The sequence below is a fragment of the Nyctereutes procyonoides genome, unplaced genomic scaffold (genome assembly GCF_905146905.1).
Source record: "Nyctereutes procyonoides isolate TBG_1078 unplaced genomic scaffold, NYPRO_anot_genome, whole genome shotgun sequence".
Lineage (NCBI taxonomy): Eukaryota > Metazoa > Chordata > Mammalia > Carnivora > Canidae > Nyctereutes > Nyctereutes procyonoides.
The window spans coordinates 2,783,319-2,807,315 of NW_026575148.1; the positions used below are offsets into that span (position 1 = coordinate 2,783,319).

The window sequence follows — 23,997 nt, forward strand, 5'->3', positions numbered from 1 at the left end:
CAGAGGGAGAAGCAGGCTCCCTATGGGGAGCCTGATGTGGGACTCGATCCCAGAACTCCAGGATCACATCCTGAGTCAAAGGCAGACGCTCAACCACTGACCCTCCCAGGTGCCCCTATTTCCAAATTTTCATTAAGTTTCAATAAACATTCTTATATGTAAATCTTTGTATATGTGAAGAACCAAGATCATCTGTTAAGTACAAAGTGTTGAGTGGAAAGGACATCAGCCACCTTCTATGTTACTCCCACTCCAAAATGTGTATATAAAATTTCTGTTTCTCTACATTCTTAACAGAAATTTCTGTGGACTTTAACATTAAAAAATTCTAATGTATAAGAGAAATGTGGTTGTATTGTACATTTTTTCTTCATTTCCATGTTCATTTATTAGGTTGATCCTGGCAATTTGTTTTTTATTTGTGTGATTAGCTTTTTATATCTCTTACTGTGTTTTTCTGTGGCTTTTACTTTTTCTGGTTTATAGGATAACTCCTATATTCTGAAGTCAGTCCCTTGTATTAAATGTTGTGGTTTCTCCCAGTCCCTCATTTATCTTTTAGTATGATGTCTTTTATTTAAAATTGTTTAAAATACTTAAAATATCATATATTTTCTGATATGCTTTAAAATGCTATTTAGATATTTCCACTCAAAAGCTATAAAATATTTTCATAATTTTGATATACATTTAATTATGTAACATACCACTAATTTATTCATTAGTGGCAAATGAGGTAAGGCTACAACTTGATTTTTCTCCTAAAATGTATAATCAGTTCCCTAAAACTTTATAGAGAATGAGACATCAATTTTCCATTGATTTTCAATGTAAAGCTTATTTTTGTCTATCTGTGTCATCTGTTTTTCCTGGACTCTATTCTGTTCTATTTGCCTGTTCATGTACTAATAACAGTTTTATTTGTCATAGTTCTGAAAGACATTTTATTATTTTTTTAGGCCAAATACTTTTTATTTTTCTTTCTCTAAATCATCTCACCTATTCTTTCAGATGTCTTTTCCATTATGAACTTTGAAATCAACCAATTGAATTCTGTAAGACACTGTTTTGATAGTGTTGGGGTTGAAGTTTTAGGTAATTTGGAAGGACTCAACATCATTATAGTATTGTTTTTCCATTTAGAAATATGATACATACCTCTCCATTAATTTAGATCTTCTTTTGTTTTATTGCCTTAGTTTGTGTTCCCCAAAAAGCAAACCCTGAGACAAAGATTTGGATGGAAGTAGTTTATTTGGGAGATGATCTCTGGAGGCATAGTGAGAAGGGAAGAAGTGAAAGAGAGAGAGAGGAAAGCTGATAGAAGACGTGCTAACGAAGAACACTGCTTTGGGCAGCTGGAGCTCAGTCCATGGACACTGAGTTGAACAGAGCTCAGGGCGATTGTCCTAAAAGGAAAGAGCTGGGCTAGTCATTCCCCAGCTCCTATCCCTCACTGTTTGAGGATGTTCTTGAGTATTCGGTCTCCAGCAGTTCTGGCCTTATTCCTGCATCAGCTGATGCTGTCCTCAGCTAGAGAGAGGCCAGGGCAAGAGGAACTACCGCAGGGGGTATGGGTGGGATACAGCATCTGCCACAGTCCTGCCTTAACACTTTATATGTTTTTTTATGTAGGTTCTGTATTTTTTACCTTGATTCCTAAGTATTGCTACTATTATAAGTGATGTCCCTTTTCTGTTATATTTTTTATATAGTTACAGCTGATGTATAGAGATAGTATAATAATCTTTAGACGCATGCTTTGTAGCATACTTCCTAGCACTAGTAACACTAGTTCTACCACTTTCTAGCTTGTGAAGTTCCACAGATCACTTGTCTGTGCTTCAGTCATTCCATCTGTAAGATGAAAACAGTAATAAAATCAACCGTGTAGGGTGGTGAGGATTAAATCAATTAATACAGTTTAAGCAGTTAGTAAGTTCTCAGTAGTATTAGTTGTTTCCATTGTTAGTATTATCACTAGTGGTAGCAAAAATAGAAAGCTCTTGGTTTTCAAAGGTTACTCAGCTTATATTTTGAACTCTTAAAATAGTTTAATAATTTCTTTCTCTTGGTTTTCTTTTTTCTTTTAATATTTTATTTATTTATTCATGAGAGACAGAGAGAGGCAGAGACAGAGGCAGAGGGAGAAGTGAGACTCGATCCCGGGACCCCAGGATCACGCCCTGAGCTGAAGGCAGACACTCAACCACTGAGCCTCCCAGGCATCCCTCTCTTGGTTTTCTAAGAAGCCAGTCATGTTGTCTAGAAAATAGTGTACCAACTCTTTGTTTTCATTGCTCTTGTACCTGTTACGTGGCTCAGAGCTCCAGGACAATGCTGAATAGTAGCAGTAATGGCAGGCATTGTCTTGTTTCTGTTATTAATGGTGGCCCTTCTGATGTTTCAGCATTGAGTAAGGTATATGTTACCGGCTTCCTAGGTTGAGGAGGAAGCTGCCTTTTATTCCAAGGTTACTGGCTATTTTTATATCATGAGTAAATATGGAATTTTATTAAATGCCTTTTAAAATTTCCCTTGCTTTTAAGGTGATCTAGAGAAGAATTGGCCTAGTTTATAATGAAACATCTACATACTTCCCAGTACTTATAACCCACTCTATTTTCATTTATTGCTTTAATATTTTTATTTCAACAGCCTTAATTACTATCCTTGCTAACGATGATGGGTCTGGAGTCCTATCATTTAACAACAGTGAACACTTTTTCCTAAGAGAACCAACAGCTCTCTACGTACAGGAGAGTGTTGCAGTATTGTACATTGTTCGGGAACCTGTGCAAGGACTGTTTGGAACCGTGACAGTTCAGTTCATTGTGACGGAAGTAAATTCCTCCGTGGAGTCCAAAGATCTGACCCCTTCCAAAGGCTACATTGTCTTAGAAGAAGGTGTTCGCTTCAAGGTATAGTATGAGGCTTTAATGAGAATGAATTGCATTTATGAATAATTTTAGAGGAGCACCCTAGGTCCTAGAAAGAAAACAAAAGTACCCTTAGCTTAGATGACAGGTAAAGATTAAATTACTGTGTGACAGTGTTAACAAGTGCTATATAGTCTGCAGAGAGTGCTGCTAGAGAAGTTTGCTCTGTTAATATGGTAGTGAAATATGCAAATAAGGAAATGTATATAGTGCTATTGTAAATGTTAACTCTTTAAGTAGCATACTTCACTTTGTATTATTCTTAAAACATAAAGGAAACTCCAAGCCATTTATTATAGTCACTAAACCCTAGCAAGTCATCCTTTTGGTCACATTTTCATTTGACAAAATATAATTGCTTACTTTAGCCTGCTTATGTGAGAGGCAAATATCCTATGTGAATACGAATAGCTTATTGGAAAAAAAAAATACTAGCCTCAGGTTTAATTATAAATGTGATCTATACTTACAGAAATTTACCTTCTGAAACTCCTTTTTTTGTGTATTGATAACTTTCTGTTCCTGCAACTAAATTTTATTTATTTTTTATTTTATTTTTTAAAACAATTTAAGTTTGAAGTAGCTAATCACATTAGCTTAAGATAATTTTTAAGCTCGACATATTAAGTATAATAATTATAAAGTGGTGGCTCAGCGGTTGAGCATCTGCCTTCAGCTCAGGGTGTGATCTTGGTTCTGGAATTGAGTCCCACATTGGACTCCCTGCAGAGAGTCTGATTCTCCCTCTGCCTATGTCTCAGCCTCTCTCTTTGTGTCTCTCATGAATAAATAAGTAAAATCTTTAAAAAAATCAACAAAACTATTTCATCTAAAAAGAGTCTACCCAGTAATTAACTTTCTGTGTGATCAGTTTGTGTACACTGCAACATATTTTTGAATTCACATTTATTTGCATGTCCAGTTTTTCATGTTCTTGGAAATTTGAACTTTTGATTTAAAAATACATGGTGATATAGATATAAAAGAATTCAAATTTAAGGTGTTTAATGAATTTTCCACTGCTTTACATTCTCGGGGTTTTTCTCCTTTTTAAAAATGTTTACAATTTTATTTACTTAATTTTTTGTATATTTTTTTTTCTTTAGAGAATTTTTTCACAATGTGTTTAAAAATCTTTCCGTTCATTAAGGAAATTAAAATTTAGAGCAAACTGGAGTAAATAGATTTTTCTTTCACCCACATAATGGTCTTTATTTCCTCATGTTTTTATTTTGAAATATAAACAGTAAAGTCCCAAAATCTCAAATGCATGGGTCAACGACTTAAAAAATTATATATATATATATATACACACACACACACACACACACACACACCCATGTGACCACTACTCAGATTAGAATATTGAGCATAACCATCATCTGGAAGTTTCCTTCTGGTCCTTGCCCTCCCCAGAGGAGACTACTTTCTGATTTTTGTCACTGAAGACTCAATTTTGCTGATTCTTGAGCTTCATATAAATAAAATCATATAGTGTGTACTCTTTTGTGTCTGGCTTTTTTTGATCAACATAATTTTTCTGATCTATTTGGTTGCATGCCTCAGTAGTTGGTGGTTCTTTATTGCTGAGTAGCAATGCATTGAACAGACCATTATTCGTCTATCCATTTTTCTGTTGATAAACATGTGAGTTGTTTCTAATTTGTGCTTACTATGGCTATAACTGGTTTTTTTTTTCAGTGACTCCTACAGTAAAACGAGACTAATGCAGTTATGTAACTAGGCAAGATAAAGAATTAGCAAAAATCAAGACCTAAATTTCTTTTCTTAATCTTCATATTATTTTTAAATCATGAGATTTATTTTTAGACAGTGCAATATATCAGAGTGTTGAAAATCTTGAAACTGATAACTTGAAAGTCATAATAACTATTATATATTATAGGGATCAATAAAAAAGAAGTCATGTTTTCCAAAACATTATTTTGTTGTCAAAAATGTTTAGCAGATCTCCTTGTATCTATGTTGCAGAAATATTGTAGTCTAGTAACTTTATCTTTTGATTTTGTTTTCAGGCCCTACACATTTCTGCCATATTGGACACTGAACCAGAGATGGATGAGCATTTTGTTTGCACCTTGTTTAATCCAACTGGAGGTGCCAGGCTGGGGGCACATGTTCAAACCTTGATAACAGTTTTGCAAAATCAGGCCCCTCTGGGGTTATTCAGTATCTCTGCAGTTGCAAATAGGTACAGTTTATTCATAAGGAAATTGTCACTTCTGAAGCTATGTAGGAAATACCTTTTGACATAAAGAAAGTGGAGAGGGAAATTGATCTCTGACTATTTCAAAGGGGACTTATAAAATGAGCTCTGGCAGATAGATCTGAGAAACATTATGCCCTCTTGTAACAAGGAGCATCAAAAGCCTAATCATGTCCTGTATAATGGTATTATTAGAATTCTAATTTCCTCAGAATTCACACTTTCAGGTAAAGGCTTGCACAGTTTTGTGTTGTCAATAATAGTAAAAAGCAAGAAATAGTATAAAAATATTTAGCTGCTCAAACCAAATGAATGATTCTTCAAGCATATATTAATATGATTGTAGTTTGAAAATTCTTCTGGAAGCAGACACATATTTGGTTTTTTATTTCCTAGAAAAACTTGAGTAGATCTAGTTTTAGTAATAAACTAAGAATTTCTGGATTCATTTTTTTCTTTGTGATGTTTTTAGATTTATATGAGAAGAAACTAGGAATGGCAAAACTTTATTTTTTTTTAGAATAAACAGTATGAAGTTACTGACTCTGAGTATTTTCTTAAGATCATAGTATCAGATCCTAGTACTTTTTTAATCCTCATAAATGAATATTTTGAGCTGTAGAGTCTAATTTTCCTGCCATGTGAAATTTGTGGATGAATCTCACCTTGGCTTATGTAAATTTAAAAGCATATTAAATATATGCTAGCAATGTGATGTATGTATTTAATATGTAGAAATTATGTTCTTTTTCTGCTTTCTGCAATCCATTTTTTTAGAGCCACCTCTGTAGACATTGAAGAAGCCAACAGGACTGTATATTTAAATGTGTCACGCACTAATGGCATCGATTTAGATGTGAGTGTGGAATGGGAGACAATATCTGAAACAGCTTTTGGCATGAGTACGTTTGATTTCTTGTGAAAACAAAATTCCATAACCAAGAAAGATTGCATGTATCAGATGTACATTCTCCCCCCATGAATTGTATCCTATGGATCTGTTGAAAATGGAGAACAGATATCTAATTCTTTTATCATAGCCACAAATATTTATTGAGAGCCTGTCAGGTGCCAGACACGATATTGAACTCATGGTGCTTAGAATATAGGTGGAGACAGAAAAAAACCAAATAAGTAAAAACCAGTGTGTAGTTTAAAATAAACGTTTTAAAGGAGTAACTCTCAGTGTTGTGAAAACATAAGCGAATGCTTCTCAGGAGTATCAGTGTTTGAACTAGGACCTAATGATGATTAGGGATTGATTCTGCAAAGTCTTGAGTGAGAGGGACATAGAAAGAAAGTGAGAAGCTATTCAGGTACACAAGTCTAGAGGCACACAAGAGTGTATTAGTGAAGACTGTAGAGTGATCATCAGGGTTAGAAATAAGGAGGAGTGTTGAGTTTGGAGAGCTAGGTAAGACCTGATAGTTCAAGAACTTGAAGAATATGTTACATATGTTAGTCTTTATTGTAGGGTTAATTGAAAGTCTCTGAGTGGTTTAGGCTGTCAGGAGAGTTGCTGTGTGTATTTGTGGGGTGGTATGATTATATTTGCATTTCAAAGATATCATTCTTGATACCACTGAAAGAATGACTTGGCACAGAAGGAAAGAGTGGATGAAGGGAGATAAACAAAAGGTCAGCCCATATGCTGGCTAGATCTAGGTGATGGATTGGGTATGAAGGAGATACCAGAGATGATTCCTAGATTTCTGGCTTTTGTGGTTAGAGGGAGAGTCATGATCTTTAGTAAGAAGAGGAGTCTGAATGGGAACTAGGCATTATTTTGGTGAGGTGGAGTAAAATATGTGTGATTTAACATATTATGCATTTGTGCTACTTTTGAGAAGTTTCTCCAGACTCAAAGGCCAGTCTCTGTTACAGAGATAAATTTGGAAATCTTTAGCATGTATGCTGTATTTAAAGTTACAGAAATTGGTGTGAAAACCTGGGAAGAGAGTCTATAGGTAGAGAAGGGAAGAGGACCTAGATTGAGCTGAGTAGGCTCAAATTGAGTTACCAAGGAGAAGAGGAGGATATAGTTATAGCAAAGTATATGGAGAAGACCTGGTGAGAAACCCAGGGAGTGTAGGATTGCAGATAACAGAAGAATATCTGAAAAAGGAAAGAATGGTGGCTGTGTCAGTTGCTGGTGTAGAAGCCCAGTAAGATAAGAACCAAAAAAATATCCATTGTAGAGAAGGAATAAAATAGCAAGAGCTATTTGTGTAGAGGGATAGGAACTGAATAACATTTTGAATGGATGGCATCTTCAAATGTATGCAAACATTTGAAGAGGTTTGACTGAGAAGGTAGGACCAAGCAAAGGAGGTGGTGTGGTATAGGATTCAAGGGAGTTTGTTTGTTCATTTGTTTAGTTTGGAGAGACCTGAGCATATTTACATGCTGATGGAAAAGGTCTATTAAGTAGAGAGAGATTGAATATTTAGAACAGAAAGAGATCATTAGTAGTGGTATAATTGTCTAAAAGACAGGAGGAGATGGGATCCAAAAAAGAAAGACTATGATTTCTACTTCATAGTTATCTCATTATTGTTTGGGATCTGCATGTGTTTTTAGAAGTACTTGTGAGAGTACATGTTGGAGATTCTTAAATGTCAGCATTGTTTATTTTTCATTCACCATCTTTCTGAATTATGGTACGGAAGCATTGGGCCAGATGGTCAGGACTTGAATGTAAAACATTAAGAATCAGTGCGAAAGCTGTGGTGTACCTTTAAAAGATGACAAAATAGGAATGAAAATACTGGTTTTCTAGGAAAGGAAATCACTAATGGATAGTACATATGAGGCATTTACATGATTTCTTGAACTGGTAATCTGAAAATGATCAATGATTTATAAGGGGCCTAAATTTCAACCTTGACATTTGTTCTTGCTGTTCACACCATTAGCTAAAGATTTAAAAGAACTTTCTTTAGGAAACTGGTGTAATAAAACATAAAGCTTTTTAAAAATTATTCTTCATGGGATAGGGATTTTTTGTTTTTCTCTTTGTTTAAATGTGGTACAGAATTTTAGGACCTATACTTGTGATAGCATGTTGATTAAAAACTTAACCATTTAAAGTAGGTGAGTGTGCTTTGGTGTATATACATAAGAAATATATAAGAAATCCTTGATATCTGAGAAATCATTGGATGGGCATAGTTTCAAATTGATAGTGTAACTTTTTAAAACCCAACATTTAGCATGCTTCTATAAAACTATATATTATGTAAACATTTCTCAATTATATTTTCACCATCTTTATGAAAGTTAATAAAAATCATGTAGAGCATATTTCCCTTTAAAATATATATTTAGTATTTTAAATATACTTTGGAAAAGCTTATGTGGATTTGGAGCAGGGTTTTAACAATTTTTAAGAAAATCGTTATTTTTAGTTATTTTTAAGTTCTCTAGCTTATAATTTCTCTGACACACACACATCATAGAAGGATCTTTGTTTCTGGTTACAAACTCACTTGTCTCACTGTTTAAACAATAAACTTGACATAAAGTTTTGAAGGGATAACACATTAATAAATCATGATTTATGTATTTCAGGGGGAATGGATGCTGTGTTTTCCATAGTTCAGAGTTTTTTGGATGCATCAGCTTCTGGTTGGTGTTTCTTTACTTTGGAAGATTCAATATATGGTGTAATGTTAAGAAAAATGTCTTCTACTATTTATCGTTGGCAAGGGATTTTTATTCCACTTGAGGTAAACATCAGTCATTTTATAGTACATAAAATGTACATGTAAATTTTGGATGTCTCATGAATTATTGTTATTTCTTATTTCCTAGGATTTAAATATAGAAAATTCTAAAACTTGTGAGGCCTTTAATATTGGTCCTTCCCCTTACTTTGTGATTACTCATGAAGAAAGAAGTGATGAAAAGCCTTCTGTTCACAGTGTGTATACGTTCACACCTGGATTCAAATTATTCTTGGTAAAAAATATTTTCATTTTTTTGTAGATTGCTTTATTTATTTATTTATTTATTTTTAATTTTTTTAAAGATTTATTTATTTATGATAGACATATATATATATATATATAGAGAGAGAGAGAGAGGCAGAGACACAGGAGGAGGGAGAAGTAGGCTCCATGCCAGGAGTCTGACGTGGGACGCGATCCCAGGACTGCAGGATTGCGCCCTGGGCCAAAGGCAGGCGCTAAACCGCTGAGCCATCCAGGGATCCCTAGATTGCTTTATTTAAAGGAAAAATCAGATTTGTAAGATTGATCTAAATGGAAGATAATATATATTTTATATTAATGTGAAAAAAATTTTTTATAAGTTGATACACATTTTAGCAGAGTGTCTTAGTCCAGGAATATTTTTGTTTGTCTTGAAATGATACCTACGTATTCATACCTAGTGCTCAGAAAAATCAGAATGATTTTTCAAGTTTTAAACTTCAAATAGTGACTCATACGTACTGTATTCAGAGCCTTTCCTAGTAAAATTCTTCTTAAGTATTTATTCCCTTGGTTTTGTCTTCCTTGCAGGTACAAACAATCATTATTTCGGAAAGTTCTCAAGTAAAATATTTTAGTTCAGACAATCAAGATTATTTAATTGTCGCAAGTCAAAGAGATGATTCTGAATTAACTCAGGTTTGATTGTTTTAAAGTGAATTTAAAAAAATAGTATATTTGAAACTCATCAAAGATGTAATCTGTAGGTTTAGTATAAAGCCCCCCCCCATAATTTGTGGTAAAGTAATAAAGTAGAATGTAGATATTAGTCACAGTTAATTATTACACAATAGAATTTTCAATATTGTCATCAAGAGCCAGAGCAAGTAGTAATAAGCATGAATATTTAATTTGAGTTTAATGGCATTGGAAAACATTATGGAGAAAAATCATATAACTGGACAGATGGTATAACTGAAAATTTATGATTAACATTGCCAAATGGGCACTTACCATCACCCGAGAAATTCCACATTTCTCAAGTGAACTACATTTCCTAATCCTAATAATGCCTATTTGGTAATTTTCTCACTCCTCAGACTCCCATACCTGCTTCTCATCTCCTCATTTTCAGCTATGACTGTTGAAATGAAAACTGCAAGAGAGGACCTTAGTCATCTTTGAAGACCAAATTCAGAAACTCTCTTGCAACATAGTCTTGTTCCTTTGTCCTGTTATGGAGGAAGCTTTCCGTCTATAAAAGCCAGGCTCCTCTGACCATCAGAGGGTTTAGTTACTCCCTCTGTGCCTGGCATCACTAGCGTCTCTGTCGGATTATTGCAGTCAGCATAAAGGCAGGATCTCCAAGCTTCAAAAGAAATTTCTCTCCTGATCTCACCCCCTTCTACTTTCTGTTTCCTTCGTTTTCTCCCCTCTGTGGTTAGACACCTTGAAGGAATTGTTTACCTGCTTTGTCTTACCTCATGGTCACTGGTGACAACTGGGTTGGAAATTCACTGGATGTTTTCCTGTGGTTGTATTAGGCTGCTTCCTGTTAGCATGGAATAGCCACCTCATCCTCAAATTCAAACACCTCTTCTCCTCATTTCTAAGATACCACACAGATTCTCCTCCTGTCTCTCTGTGCCACCCCTGCCAGTCTCTACTGCTGCTTCCTCTTCCCTTCTCTGAACTCAGATGTCTTGGAGTTTTCCAGGTTTAGTTTTAGTTCAGATTTCTTTTCACTCACTCCAGGTACCTCTGTCAATCCTCTGTCTTTAGGTGTCAGCTATAGACTGTCTTCCACTTTTCTTGGTAGCCTTTTCTCTTAATTTCTAGACTTACATATCTAACTTCTGATTGGCATCTCCACATTACATGTATTTTAAGTATCTAAAATTTAACATATCCTGAACTGAACTTCTATTTTCTCTGTGAAACTTGTTGCGAAGCTTGCTTTCCTCTCAAAAAATAGCAACCTAAAAAATGCTGTTGCTCAAGACAAAATACTGACACACATCTTTCTTGATTATGCATTTTTATTCATTCACATATAATATATTAAAGTTTTTAATTGTCTCTCCCAGTAATGTTTTGAATACAAATATTTCTTTCCATCTCTGGTTCTCCCTCCCCAGCCCAGGTCCCATCATTTATTTCTCTCCCACACTATCGGAGTTGCCTCCTAGCTGGTCTTTGAACTTCATCCCTGACTCCTCACATCCATTCTCCATCAAGTGGCTGGAGTAGTCTTTTAAAAATATTAATTATTTCATGTTATGCCTCATTTTAAAACTATTTAATGAATTCTAATTATACATAGAATAAATTCTAAGTTATTTAACATAGACTATAAGTAGCATAACTTTAGTTCTTTATCTACCCAGCACAGGACTGGATTATGTCTGTTGTCCTGATATAATTGTCAGTTTTGTCCCTTTTGCTCTGTAATGATCCCCATGATACATTATATGGTCAGTCTAATAAAAGATACCTTCTGATTTTATCTCTCCAGTCTTACTGTCTTCATTCCCTCAGCACTATCAACCGCCTTCTAGGTGGACCAATCTTCATTCAGTTTATGACAAACATGTTTTGCCTTAGAAACTTTGTCATGTCATTTTTTGTAACTTTATTTCCCTAGTAACGTCAGTTACCTCTCATATCCCAATTGTTACCTTCAGCATTTGTTTCAATTAATAGTATATTTATTTAATTATTGATATGTTTATCATTTGCCTTTCCCTATCAGTTATTAAGATCCATAAGCAAAGAGGCCACTCTGTCCCTAACTGCCAGTCTCACATAGGTTCCCAATTGTTGAAAATTTTTTGTGCAATTGGCCAGATTGTATAAGAAACCAGGTGGATTCAGGATTTTCTTTTAATTTTAGATGTATGAACATTCACCTTAAAACCTTGTATACATTGCCACCTTCAGGACTAAAGAGTTTTAGTATTTCTCTATATATTCTATTGCTTAAACAGAGGGTAAGGAATGATTTTATAGCATCAGAAAGTTTCTTATCCAAATCTGAATTTTTCATATTTAAGTGACTTCTCTCCTGTTTTTGGCTTTCCCTTTGACTTGTTGCAACTGACCCCTACCCAGATGTACATTTGAAATTGATTTATTTTCAAATAATTTCTTTTTTATTTATTTCTCTGTGTGTGCTTACACACACACACACACACACACACACACACACATACACCCCACATAAAAAAAGGAGAGACAGTGAGAGAGCATCAGTTTTGATTTTTTCTCATTAATGAAAGTATTCTACTAACTAAATAAAGGGGACTGGAAGAGTGAATATATGATTTTTGCATAAATTCACACAAGTGCCAAATTCCTAATCACAAAGGGTTTTGTATTTGAACATTTCCCACAGGTCTTCAGATGGAGCGGAGAAAGCTTCACGTTACATCAAACACTCCCTGTCCGAGGTGTGCTGAGCACAGCCTTATTCACCAGAGGAGGCTCTGTGTTCTTAGCTATCTCCCAGATTAATGCCAGTCAAAATTCCCTTTTACTCAGATGGTCTGGCAGTGAGTTTATTAACTTTCAAGAAGTGCCAATCAACGGGACTACACAAGTTGAGGCCTTGACTTCAGGCGATGATATTTATTTGATTTTTGCCAAAACTGTCTTTCTAGGTAAGGAGATAATGCATACATAGTTGTCAAAATTATCTAGCATTTGTGTCATATGTTCTATGTGAAAACATGTAGCTCTTGGGATAATTTTTTGCTAATCCATTTCTTGATGGATAATGTATTGACTGTCAGCTACAAATGGATTTTGGGAAAAAACCCCACATTTTAAGTGATATGTCTATAATCTTTAGATTATGAACAACTGCCTTAAAGTTGTATTAAAATAAGATTGGGGATGAGTATATAAAGTGGAAATATCTCTGAATATCCAAAGTGCCAACAGTAATATTTGATAGTCACAATTTATGTGACTATACTTGGGGACCCATGAGTAATCTATAGTAGTAATAATTAGTGTTCAGCAACTTTTGATAAGACTATTTGAAAGTATTCTCTTTCTTCTGCCTAGTGAAACTTTCATAGGTAAAATGTCAACATTCCTAAAAAACAACATGTCACTGTTTTTTCTTTAATATCAGATCATGATTAATCAGTGGCCAGCCATGTATATCCTTCCTCTGGTAAATGTGAAAAGACTTCTGAAGTATTTTCCTACTAGGTTGTATTTTTGTTTAACTAAATTAATTTGGAGAAATATCCTACTAAACTTGTTTTTTAGATTAAATTTAATATTTTAATAATTTTTATTGTGTAATTTTGTCATTTTTTCCCTATGACTTTTGCCTTCAGATTTGACTTTTATTCCATTATTATAGGAAATCAGAATTCTATTGATATTTTTGTCTGGGAAACAGGACAGTCAACTTTCAGATATTTTCAGTCCCTGGATTTTACTGCTGTTAATAGGATCTACTCCTTCACACCAGCTTCAGGCATTGGTAAGGGTGGTTAAACTGCTAACTAATCTGAAATGCACTGTAGAAAGCTAGAATAATTTTAATCATACTGAATTAGAGATAGTATCGCATTGCCAGGCACTGGGTATTTTAATAAAAATGTAAAATCAAGATCTTAACAGGAGTATTTCTGGAAATACTAGAAGCTCAAAATTTTAAAATAGGCATTGTGCTTGAGAAGAATTAGAATAACGGAAATATGGCAGAAAATATTAGTGAAGGATAAAAGTAAGATAATACATTTCTTTTACCTAGAGAAAAATGAAGAGTGACATTACATATAGTATATGTTTTAAATATAAAAGTATAAGAGGTTAACATGTTTCTGCATTGAAGTATTTTTAAAAAGTCAGAAAATGATTGTAAGGACTCTGCTCTCTGTGTTTACTTTCTCATCCTTCCAGTCTGATTCCTTCTTGGTTTTCTGTACTTTCATCCACACATCAGAAACATAATCAATATTTTTATTCACAGTGGTTTCCAAAACAAAGTCTATTAGTGAGAAACCAAGGGGTGAATGTTGTCCAGAGGCCGTAGGACTATTTCAGAGTTGGTGAAGAATCACCTGGGTGGGCCCATGGTAATAAGGCTCAGAAGGCAGCAGCAGTTGGCACAGTGTGCTTGTGGAACTGCCTCCCAGAGCAGGTGTGAACAGAGCAGGGGGCGTGCTCAGTGAGTCAGCGTGTCTCCTGTTGAGATGCCCAGAGGAACTTGGCAGCCAAACCAAGTGACTTAGCCGTGAGTCTGGATGAAATCAAACTCCCACTTTTAAATTGAGATATAGCAATTTTGTATGAATGAAACAGCACAGTTTATGTTTAGACATTATATTTAAGTCATTGTTTAAAGTTTAAAGAATTTTTTGGCTTCAAAGGTTTAATGTCTGGTTAGAGAAGCAAGAAAAATATTAAGATAATTCAAGATAGAATACCAGTCCCATTTGCTCTATGAATGGTAGAATTGAAGTGGCTACGAGGTCTCCGAGGTGAATTTAAGCTAGGCCTGGGTAGGCTGGTTGGAAATGTTGTGGGTAGAGGGAAAGGTGTGAGCAAAAGAGAAAGGTGGAAGTATACATGATGTTGCAGGCACAACGAGCAGACAAGAGTGGTGGAGACAGAGTATTTGACTCAGGTTGTAGTGGTGATAAGGTTGGAAACACACTAGCATCTACACAAGAAGGTGTGGAATTTCAGGCTCAGTATTTGAACTGTATTGGATAATTCAGTGATTCCCAAGTATTTTTGCCGTAGGAAATTTAAGAATTAAAAATCCTCTTAAAAATTTAAGGATTTCATATGGATTTTATTTACTGATATATATTGTATTCAGAATTGAAGACGAGAATTTTTAAAGATACTTATTAGTTCAATTGTGAATAATAGCAATGAACACATTATATGTGAACAAAAGTACCATGTTTATTTTAAGAAAACATATTTTCCAAGACAAAACTTTTGTAAGAAGGGTGGCATTACTTTCTTGTTTTTGCAAATTTCTTTGTTGTCTAGCTTAATAGACAACATCTGGATTCTTATGTCTGTGTCTGTATTCTACTTCAATATTATTGATCATATGGACTCTAGAAAATCTCACATACACTCATGGAAGAATGAGAATAATATAGACAAGTAACATCTTAGTATTACTACAAAAATAGTTTTGACTTCACAGACCCTCCCGAAGTGTCTCAGTGACCTCTAGGGGTCTGGGGACTACACTCTGAGCATTATTGGGGTAGAGAAATCCTTGAAGGCATTTCAAAGGCAAGGAATGATCAAAGGGATGTTTTATAACTCCACCTAACTTTGGTGTATAGAACATGCTGGATGCAATAGTTTGCAACTGCAAGAGTCAATATAGAAGCCTCTGCAGGTGGTTAGAGACGTGGCACTGAAGAAATCAGTTAGAGGTTTAGATTTTGGAGACATCGATGCATTCAGGTAGTTGAACTCATAAAAGCTAAAATCTACAAAGTAAATGATATTGAGAAGAGCAGAGGATTTAGTGCAAATATAGGAGTCTATTCTTGTCCTTTTTCTCCTAGGTGCCTGGCTGCAATTTTCTGCATCAGGCAGGAGAATCATTAGACACTGTCTCCTTCAATCACCTCAGTTACTGACCAGGAATTATATCTTATTTATCTCTCATTTTTTATGGATTATCTGTTTCATTGTGCTTTATTTCCATGTGCCCTACCCCTCCTTGGCCTGGTGTCCCAGACCCTGGCCACCTCGTATCTGGTCTGTTACATTATCTGGCCTCCACTCCAGGTTCACTCTGTTGTCCGAGTCCTGTATCTGTCTCTGTTCTGAGCATCCTGTCCGTAAATAACTTCTCTTTAATTGTCAGCCTCTTTAATTGACAGGCCTTAAAGCTGTGATGCTATCCTGTGAAATATAGCTCTGTGACTTATCATTCACTCAGCAGTTGATTTGCTAAATAAACGATGTATCTTTCATCATGTATTTGTTTAGTTTGTGTCTACTTGTCTTTTAATTTTGTGGCTTTATTATTTTTGCTTTTCTTGTACATCAAGTTTTCAAGTGGACTAACTGTATCTACTTGAGTCACTTATTATAATTCAAAATAGTTTCCTAATGAATGTTTTTAAGGATGACAAGTGCTGCCTGAATGGGCTGCTAATTGAAGTTATAGAATTCCCTTTAAAGATTTTTAAAGAAATAGAATAGGCACACTTTCTAAAAGAATTTTTGAAAAATTCTGCCAGAGGCTTGTTAAGGGACCCATTGTAAGGTCTTTTTATTCCTTTTGTTTCTGTGACTTGAGGTTGTAGAAGTATGAAAAGATTATAAGTAATTATTTAGAATGGCTTATTATAGATCCCCTGAAAGCTGAAATTATGCATTAAATAATATTCAAGGACTTTCTTATTTTGAATATGTCAAATATTAGATTGGAGCCATGACTGTGAGGATTACATATTTATTCTGCTTAATGACTTGACAGAGATTATTGGGTGGTAACTGAATTCTTTAAAGACAAGAGGAAGAATGAATATGACAAAGGCTGCAAGGACATATAAACTTGTCTTTCCCTTCTTCCTTCCCTCCTTCATTATTTAATAGATTTTTTAAGATGCCATTTATGTACCAGGCATATTGGTGGGCCCTGAAGAAGCAAGGGTAAACAAAATCTTTTATAGCCTCTTCTCTGAAGAAGTTTTAACATGCAGTAGGGAAGGGAGACATGATATGTAATTACACAAATAAGTTACTAGCTACAAACAGATAACTGCTATGAGAGGATAAAGTGCTCTTGTCCCAGAAAATGGAGAAAATTTGACCAGCTCTAAGGGATGTCCAGAAAGTTTCTGTAAGGAAGAGAGATGTAATTAACACTGCTAGAAAGACACTGACCCCAGCCCCTCTCCTTCATTTCCCAGCACTGTCCACGTCACCAAAACTATTACCTTTGAAAATCATCATCTGTGGAAATCTTTGGATGAATTCATCACTTTCTTCATCCCTGTGAGGTCATCATAAGAAGCCCAGGTTCCCTCGGGAGAAAGCACCTCATCCCATATGGTCTGGGTGTGCTCTGGACCACATGAGCCCTAATTTATAGACTAGAGGCCCAACCGTCCACTCCTCCAACTCCCCAAACTCTTCCACAGCATCCCCCAGAACAGATACACTCAAACTTCTCTCAAAATGTCCCTCATCTCTTTGCACTGGAGTCCCACTCTCCTGAGGACACTGCTTCCCATGGACTCTCTGACTCTCTATGTGCACTCTCTGACTGTTGTTCTATTTGTTACTGGTTTCTTCTTTTCCCAGATCTCTAAGTGGTAGGAATGCTCACTGTAGCCCTTGGTCCTGGGCTCTCTCTGTACATTGACTCCTTAAGTTATCTCAGCCATTTGCCTTCCTTTGGGATACTTTTGTTTGTGTATAGTTTTGCTAACTGGAAGGGAATTCTATAATTAATACCAGTTAAAATTCTGCTCCCCAGGGTAGAGACTTGGGGTTTTTATCCTTATAAACTTTTGGCCCAGTTCTATGATCTGGAGCATTCAAATGGCTATTTTCTGAGAAAACACTCTCTGCATATGAAAATGCAGATTTGAGCCCCCTACATTTCCTACTCTGAATGTCTACTTATCTATTTGGGGCCTTCCCATACTTATCAGATTGTAAAGTGAGTAAGTTATATCTCCAAGGATTAGGATACATAATCAGTAATGCTCAGAACACTTTGTGATTTTAGTTGAGCCTATAGATTGATTAATTGATGATTTATTGAAACTATAGAATCATTTAAACTTGGAAGACGTTGAGATCCAGCTGAGGAATTTGCTCTTTACTGAATATCTCTAGTTTATAGAGCTTTATGAAACATATATGGTCATTTTTAAAAAGCCTGTTTATTAATAACATTTTTCTGTTTTTTACCTTTTATGCAACATTTACTAACCTGCAATAGTACTTAAATAATTACCATAAATAAACATAATGAGTAATTCTTGATATTTCAGAGTAGGGATATGGATCTTCCATTGTAATCTTATAGACTAAAATGTTTGTGACTTCTAGTTCTGTGTGCTGTTTTAATAACCAAACCCATCTTAGTTGGTATCTTTTATGTTCTGATGTGTTTCTTCAGGTTCTGGAATTTGTGCGTGTTTCTAGATGGTTTCTTCCCATTTTCCCTGGTTTTAAGTCTGAAGATTGCTTAGTGGCGTATACAATGTAGTAAGCTCCCTGACTCTGAATTTCCCCTCCTATACAATGTACTAGGCCTCTTTCCCCTCCATATTTGCTAATATTTTCCATTGGATTGAATCATTAATAGCTCTTTTTTCATTTCAAAACAAGTTAACATTTCAAAAAGCATTGATAGCATGTACTCCGAGATCCTGAATCTGTTCATATCCTTTGGCCTAATTACAACCTTTAAGAATTTATAAGGTGAAGGGGCACCTGTGTGGCTCAGTTGGTTAAGCGTTCAATTCTTGCCCTCAGCTGAGGTCTTGATTTCTCAGGGTTGTGAGTTCAAGCCCTGCATTGGACTTCATGCTGGATGTGGAGCCTACTTAAAAAAATTTGTCAAGTGAAAAGAATTAATAACTGTCTCTAATTAATATTGGAAAATAAAAAATAATAATATAGAGAAATTAAGTATATTTTAAAGATAAACTCTATAGATTATGCATTAAAATCATAAGTGTGAATGCTTTGTAGCAACACTTAAGAAATGCCATATAGGGCACCTGAGTGGCTCAGTGTTTGAGCATCTGCCTTTGGCTCAGGTTGTGGTCCCAGGGATCGAGTCCTGCCTCAGGCTCCCCACAGGGAGGGAGCTTGCTTCTCCCTCTGCCTATGTCTCTGCCTCTCTCTGTGCATCTCTCATGAATAAATAAAATCTTTTAAAAAAATAAAAAAGAAATGCCATATAAATGTAGGATTAAGCTTTTTAATTAAGAATTTTTGTAGTCTGTTTATAATTATGTTCATCAGGAATTCATATGGATGGTGGCTGGAAAGGAAAATATAAAAATGAAATATTTAGGGGATCCCTGGGTGGTGCAGCGGTTTGGCGCCTGCCTTTGGCCCAGGGCGCGATCCTGGAGACCCGGGATCGAATCCCACGTCAGGCTCCCGGTGCATGGAGCCTGCTTCTCCCTCCGCCTGTGTCTCTGCCTCTCTCTCTCTCTGTATGACTATCGTAAATAAATTAAAAAAAAATTTAAAAAAATGAAATATTTAGTTATGGGATTATGCATGTCTTTCACTTTTAAAAATATCCTACTATGCTATCCAACAAATAAGTACTGAGATGAATACAAAGTCCACAATCCACTTGGGCTTGATTATTCAGTGGTTTCTTATTTAGTAAGTGAATTATGGGTTTACTGTTAGGCTGGTTTAGTCACTCCATAGCATTATAAAAATTACTATTTACACATTCAGTTATTTCAAGTAATATTTTGATTTTCAGAAATCAGGGCATATCAGTGAAATCAAACATCAAAATGGAACTTTGAGTATAGAAAAACTCTGTTTTGGTACTGCGATGGGAAGTGTGCACAGTGACATACATGTTTTACTGTAATTGTCTTTTCTGTCCTTCCCACAGTCCACATCCTTCTTATTGGCCAAGCTATGTCTGCTCTTTATTGTTGGAATTCAGAGCTGAATCGATTCTCTTTCATTCTGGAAGCCCCTTCTGCTCGTGATGCAACTTCTGTTACAGTAAAGTCCCTTAATTCAAGCAAGAATTTAATTGCTCTGGTGGGAGCCATCCACTCATACATATATGAGCTGGCCTACATCTCGAGCCAGTCTGACTTTATTCCAGGGTAGGTTCAACATTTTATATAGAATCTCTTTATGCTCACCATAGTTTTATATGACACTTAATTTCTGAGTGTTTATTTAATGACTGGAAATATACAAAATATAAGAGTAATTTATAATCTAGAAATTTGGTTATATACCGTGTTTCTTATATCTATTTTATCAAGTAAATCAGTATTATGAACATTTTGTATTATAAGTTTATTTATGAAATATGATTTTTCCAAATGTGTAATATCAGTGTTCTGAGAGTTTTATGGGTATGTATATGTATATGCCTGAGATTTGTTGCAGCCGACTTATTTGATATACTTCTTATGCTAGTTCAGGTGAACTGATATTTGAACCTGGTAACAGAGAAGCTATAATAGCAGTAAACATCCTTGATGATACAGTTCCAGAAGAAGAAGAATCCTTTAGAGTTCAGCTTAAAAATCCCAAAGGAGGAGCAGAGATTGGTATTAATGGTTATGTAAAAATAACTATTTTGTCTAATGATGATGCCTATGGAATCGTTGGATTTGCTCAGGTAAAGATCCCACACTTAGAAATCAAAATGATTTATTATATTTATTTATTTGTTTGTTTATTTATTTATTTATTTATTTAGAGGGAGAGCATGAGAGTGGGGAAAGAGCAAAGAGAGAGGGAGTAAGAGAGGGGATCTCAAGAAGACTCCGCACCAAGCACGGAGCCCAATGTGGGGCTTGATCTTTCAACCTTCAGATCATGAGCTGAGCTGAAATCAAGAGTCAGACACTTAAGTGACTGAGCCGTTCACCCCCCCCCCATTCACTCTGCATTTTACAGTGAACTTTACTGATATCTTATAATTTATAGTCCTACACATTGAAACCTCTGAGTCTACTTGCCCTAATTTTTTTTATTATACTGATCCCTCTTACAAGATTGACTTTGAAATGTTACCAGTTGGCCCTAGTTCTGGGGTTCGGCTCCACTATTAGCCTTAACTCTAGAGGGTGATTATGAAGCAGATTCCAAATAGACTGTATACTGTGTTTTCTCACATACCTCACCTACTGACCTTTGTGTATTAGAGAGAGAGAAAGAGGGAGGGAGGGAGATGTTTATAACTATACATGTATGATGCACATGAAGGTGCTTTTTCCTGAGGAAAGAGAACTATGCAGATCTTACCAAGTTAGCTTCCATGCTCAGACTTCATATTCCTTTACCCATAAGCAAAATGTCATCCATTTATATTGTATCATTTAGCCCTATTTGCCAACTCTATCTTGATTTCTTAAGTAGAGTTATAGCTGCAGCAATCATTCATCTTTCTCTGAAATATTCTCTAAGGAAAACCCAACTTAAAGTGGCTTAAACACCAGAAACATGTCCACAGAGAAGATGGGCTTCAGGGTTGGGTTGATACTCTACTGTGTCACCATGACTCAGATTCTGTCTCTCCATTTTGCCAACATAAAGCTGATTCTTCATTGGTTGTTTGAAAGCTGATGTTATTGTTAGGGCTACTGCTTTCTTATTCATGTCCAGCTGGGGAAAGAGACAAATGTGGCACTTGGGATAAGGAAGGGATTTCCCAGATGCCTCTAGAGAACTCTTCTTATGTCTCCCTGGCCAGAACCAATAGGCCACTCCATCTGTTCATTAATTTATTCATTCATGTAGCCATTACTTAGCAAACTCTTCCTATGTATCAGATACTGTTTCAGATGCTATCAAAAAATAAAATAGTAAAAAATCTCTACCCTCACTGTCCCAAATTGTAGAGGAGGCAAAGGGAGACATACAGTAGACAAAGACATGTGAGACATCTCTACTATATCTGATGGTAGTAAGTGCCCTGGAGGAACGTTAGGCAGGGAGGCCAGATGGACAGTGTTGTAGAGGGGACTGAGGTTGTGTGCAGAGAAATAAAACATAGGCTATCAGGGAGGGAGGCGCTGAAGAAGTAATATTAGAACAAAGGCCTGGGGGAGAGAGGTGAAGAACATTCAAGGCAGGGGAGCCAGAAACAGGATGAAAGGTCCTGAAGTGATGCCTCCATTTGGTGAATCAAGGAAGCCACTGTGGCTGAAATCCGAGTTTGAGGGAGAGATGAGGCCCAAGAGATGAAGGGCCAGGGCCCTGTTATGGGCTTCCCCAGTAGTAACCACGGGTTTGGTGACTTGCTAGGAGGACTCAAAGGATTCAAGGTTTAGTCATACTCATACTAGGATTTATCTATTACAAAGAAGAGGATACAAAGCAAAAATCATCAAGGGAAAAGACTTACGGGACAAAGTGTGGAGGAAATGAGGGGCAAGTTTCCAAGAGCTCTCTCTCAGGGGAGTTATACAGGACACATTTAATTCCCCCAGCACTGAGTTGAATTGTGACAGCATGTGAGATGTGTTGCCATCCAAGCTCATTAGAGACTCAGTGCCTGGGGTCTTAACTGGGGACTAATCACGCAGGCACTCTCAGCCTGACACATGCCAAAATTCCAGACTTCCAGAGAGAAAGTAGGTGTTCAATATAAACCCCATTGTGTGTACAGTTCAAGCATAGGGAGCCAGTATGAGTCCCAGGAATAGTGGGAATCCTCCTAAACCCAACTTCCTAGACACCAGGTGAGGGCCAATGTTAGAGCAGGCCTTGGAAGGATTGGGAGACTACTATGTGAACTCAGCTCCTGCACAAGCTCTTGCATACTGTAATGAAGTTAGCCCCGGAGGGAAAGTGTTGGAGTGGAAGAGCAACTTCATCTGGCTCACATTTTAAAAGAACCACTCTGGCCATAGAATTGAGACTCGATTATAAGTGGGCAAGGACAGAAATAGACAGGAAACTAGTGCAGTAATTCAGCAAAAAACCACAGAGCTACAGGAAGCAGACATTTGCCTTTCAGTGACATAAGGATACCTGTAGAAAGAGCAGATTTGAGGGATGAGATGAGTTTTGAATGTGCTAAGGCCCTGAGTCAATTGCTTGCAGGGGTGGTAAGATCACCCTGTTACCCAGTCTAGCCCCTCTCTGGAGGTAAAGGCAGGTCAGCTTCCTCTGAAGCAGCTCTGCCCAGTTGTGAGCCATATACATATCTTTAAGTTTTTTAGCCACATAAAAAGAATAGAAACAGGTGAAACTCTTGTTAATGTTTTATTTTACATAACTCAACATATTAACCAACATAAAATGATTGATGGAATAATTTATATCCTTTTTCTTTATACCGTCTTCAACCTCCAGTCTGCATTTTACAGTTATAGACCAGTCACATTTTAGGTGCTCAACAGCCACATGTGGCCAGTGGCTCCTGTGTAGGACAGTGCAGCTCTAAGGCATGAGCTGTTGTGGGGAAGGTTAGGAAAAAGGAAAATGATCTCTGTCTCCACCAGGTCCTCACATGACTTGTTTCCTCATTTTTTGCCAGTCTCTGCTGAAATGACACCTTACCAGAAGGGCCTCCCGGATTAAAAATTGTAACTCCCCACCATCATTCTGTATCTATATTCTCCTGCCTTGTTCTTAATGAAACTGATAGTGGCCTTTTTTTTTTTTTTTTTTTGTCTATTGTCAGTTTCTTTTACTAGAATTCAAGGCTGTGAGAGATGACTGAGATACTGCTTTATTCATAACTTTATTCCAGAAAAGTGCCTGGCACATAGGAGATGCTTAGTAAGAACCCGTCGTTATGCAGGGGAGAGGAGAGAATGCTCACATGGCTTTCTCAGGGTCACACAAATATATAGGGCAGAGCTGGGGATCCTGGAGCAAGAATCAACATGCCCTACTACATGGTCTCATCTTCTCACCTTGGAGCCCTGCTGCAGCTGGGGAGCACATTTCTATGATAGATTTCTCCTTTTGGAAGTTGTTCTAAGATTATTCTAGAGACATTAAAGCACTGTGGTTTAATCCTTCTCCAATACATAGTATCCTGGGTTCTTTTAGTCCGTTCAGTAGAATTTCTCAGTATCTGGACAGCTTGTTCTAAGTTAAGATTTAGTAGATAAAGAGAGTTTCTTGATAATTTTTGGCTGTATTAAATCCTTATTTTTCTAACCCTTAGCAACAAAGGGCATAGCCAGAGATACTTCTG

At 36.2% G+C, this 23,997-nt stretch overlaps 1 protein-coding gene across 1 annotated transcript in view; it reads left to right on the plus strand.

Annotated features, from left to right (window-relative positions):
* The window catches only part of ADGRV1 (adhesion G protein-coupled receptor V1), a 522,964-nt gene that overhangs the window by 133,308 nt on the left and 365,659 nt on the right, over nt 1-23,997 (plus strand). Inside the window, exons 43-52 of the mRNA XM_055312783.1 lie at nt 2,659-2,921; nt 4,976-5,151; nt 5,944-6,068; nt 8,737-8,894; nt 8,980-9,126; nt 9,690-9,797; nt 12,493-12,757; nt 13,474-13,596; nt 19,711-19,933; nt 20,256-20,460. Of these exons, the coding sequence (XP_055168758.1) occupies nt 2,659-2,921; nt 4,976-5,151; nt 5,944-6,068; nt 8,737-8,894; nt 8,980-9,126; nt 9,690-9,797; nt 12,493-12,757; nt 13,474-13,596; nt 19,711-19,933; nt 20,256-20,460 (1,793 nt within the window). The remainder of the gene's footprint in view (nt 1-2,658; nt 2,922-4,975; nt 5,152-5,943; nt 6,069-8,736; nt 8,895-8,979; nt 9,127-9,689; nt 9,798-12,492; nt 12,758-13,473; nt 13,597-19,710; nt 19,934-20,255; nt 20,461-23,997) is intronic.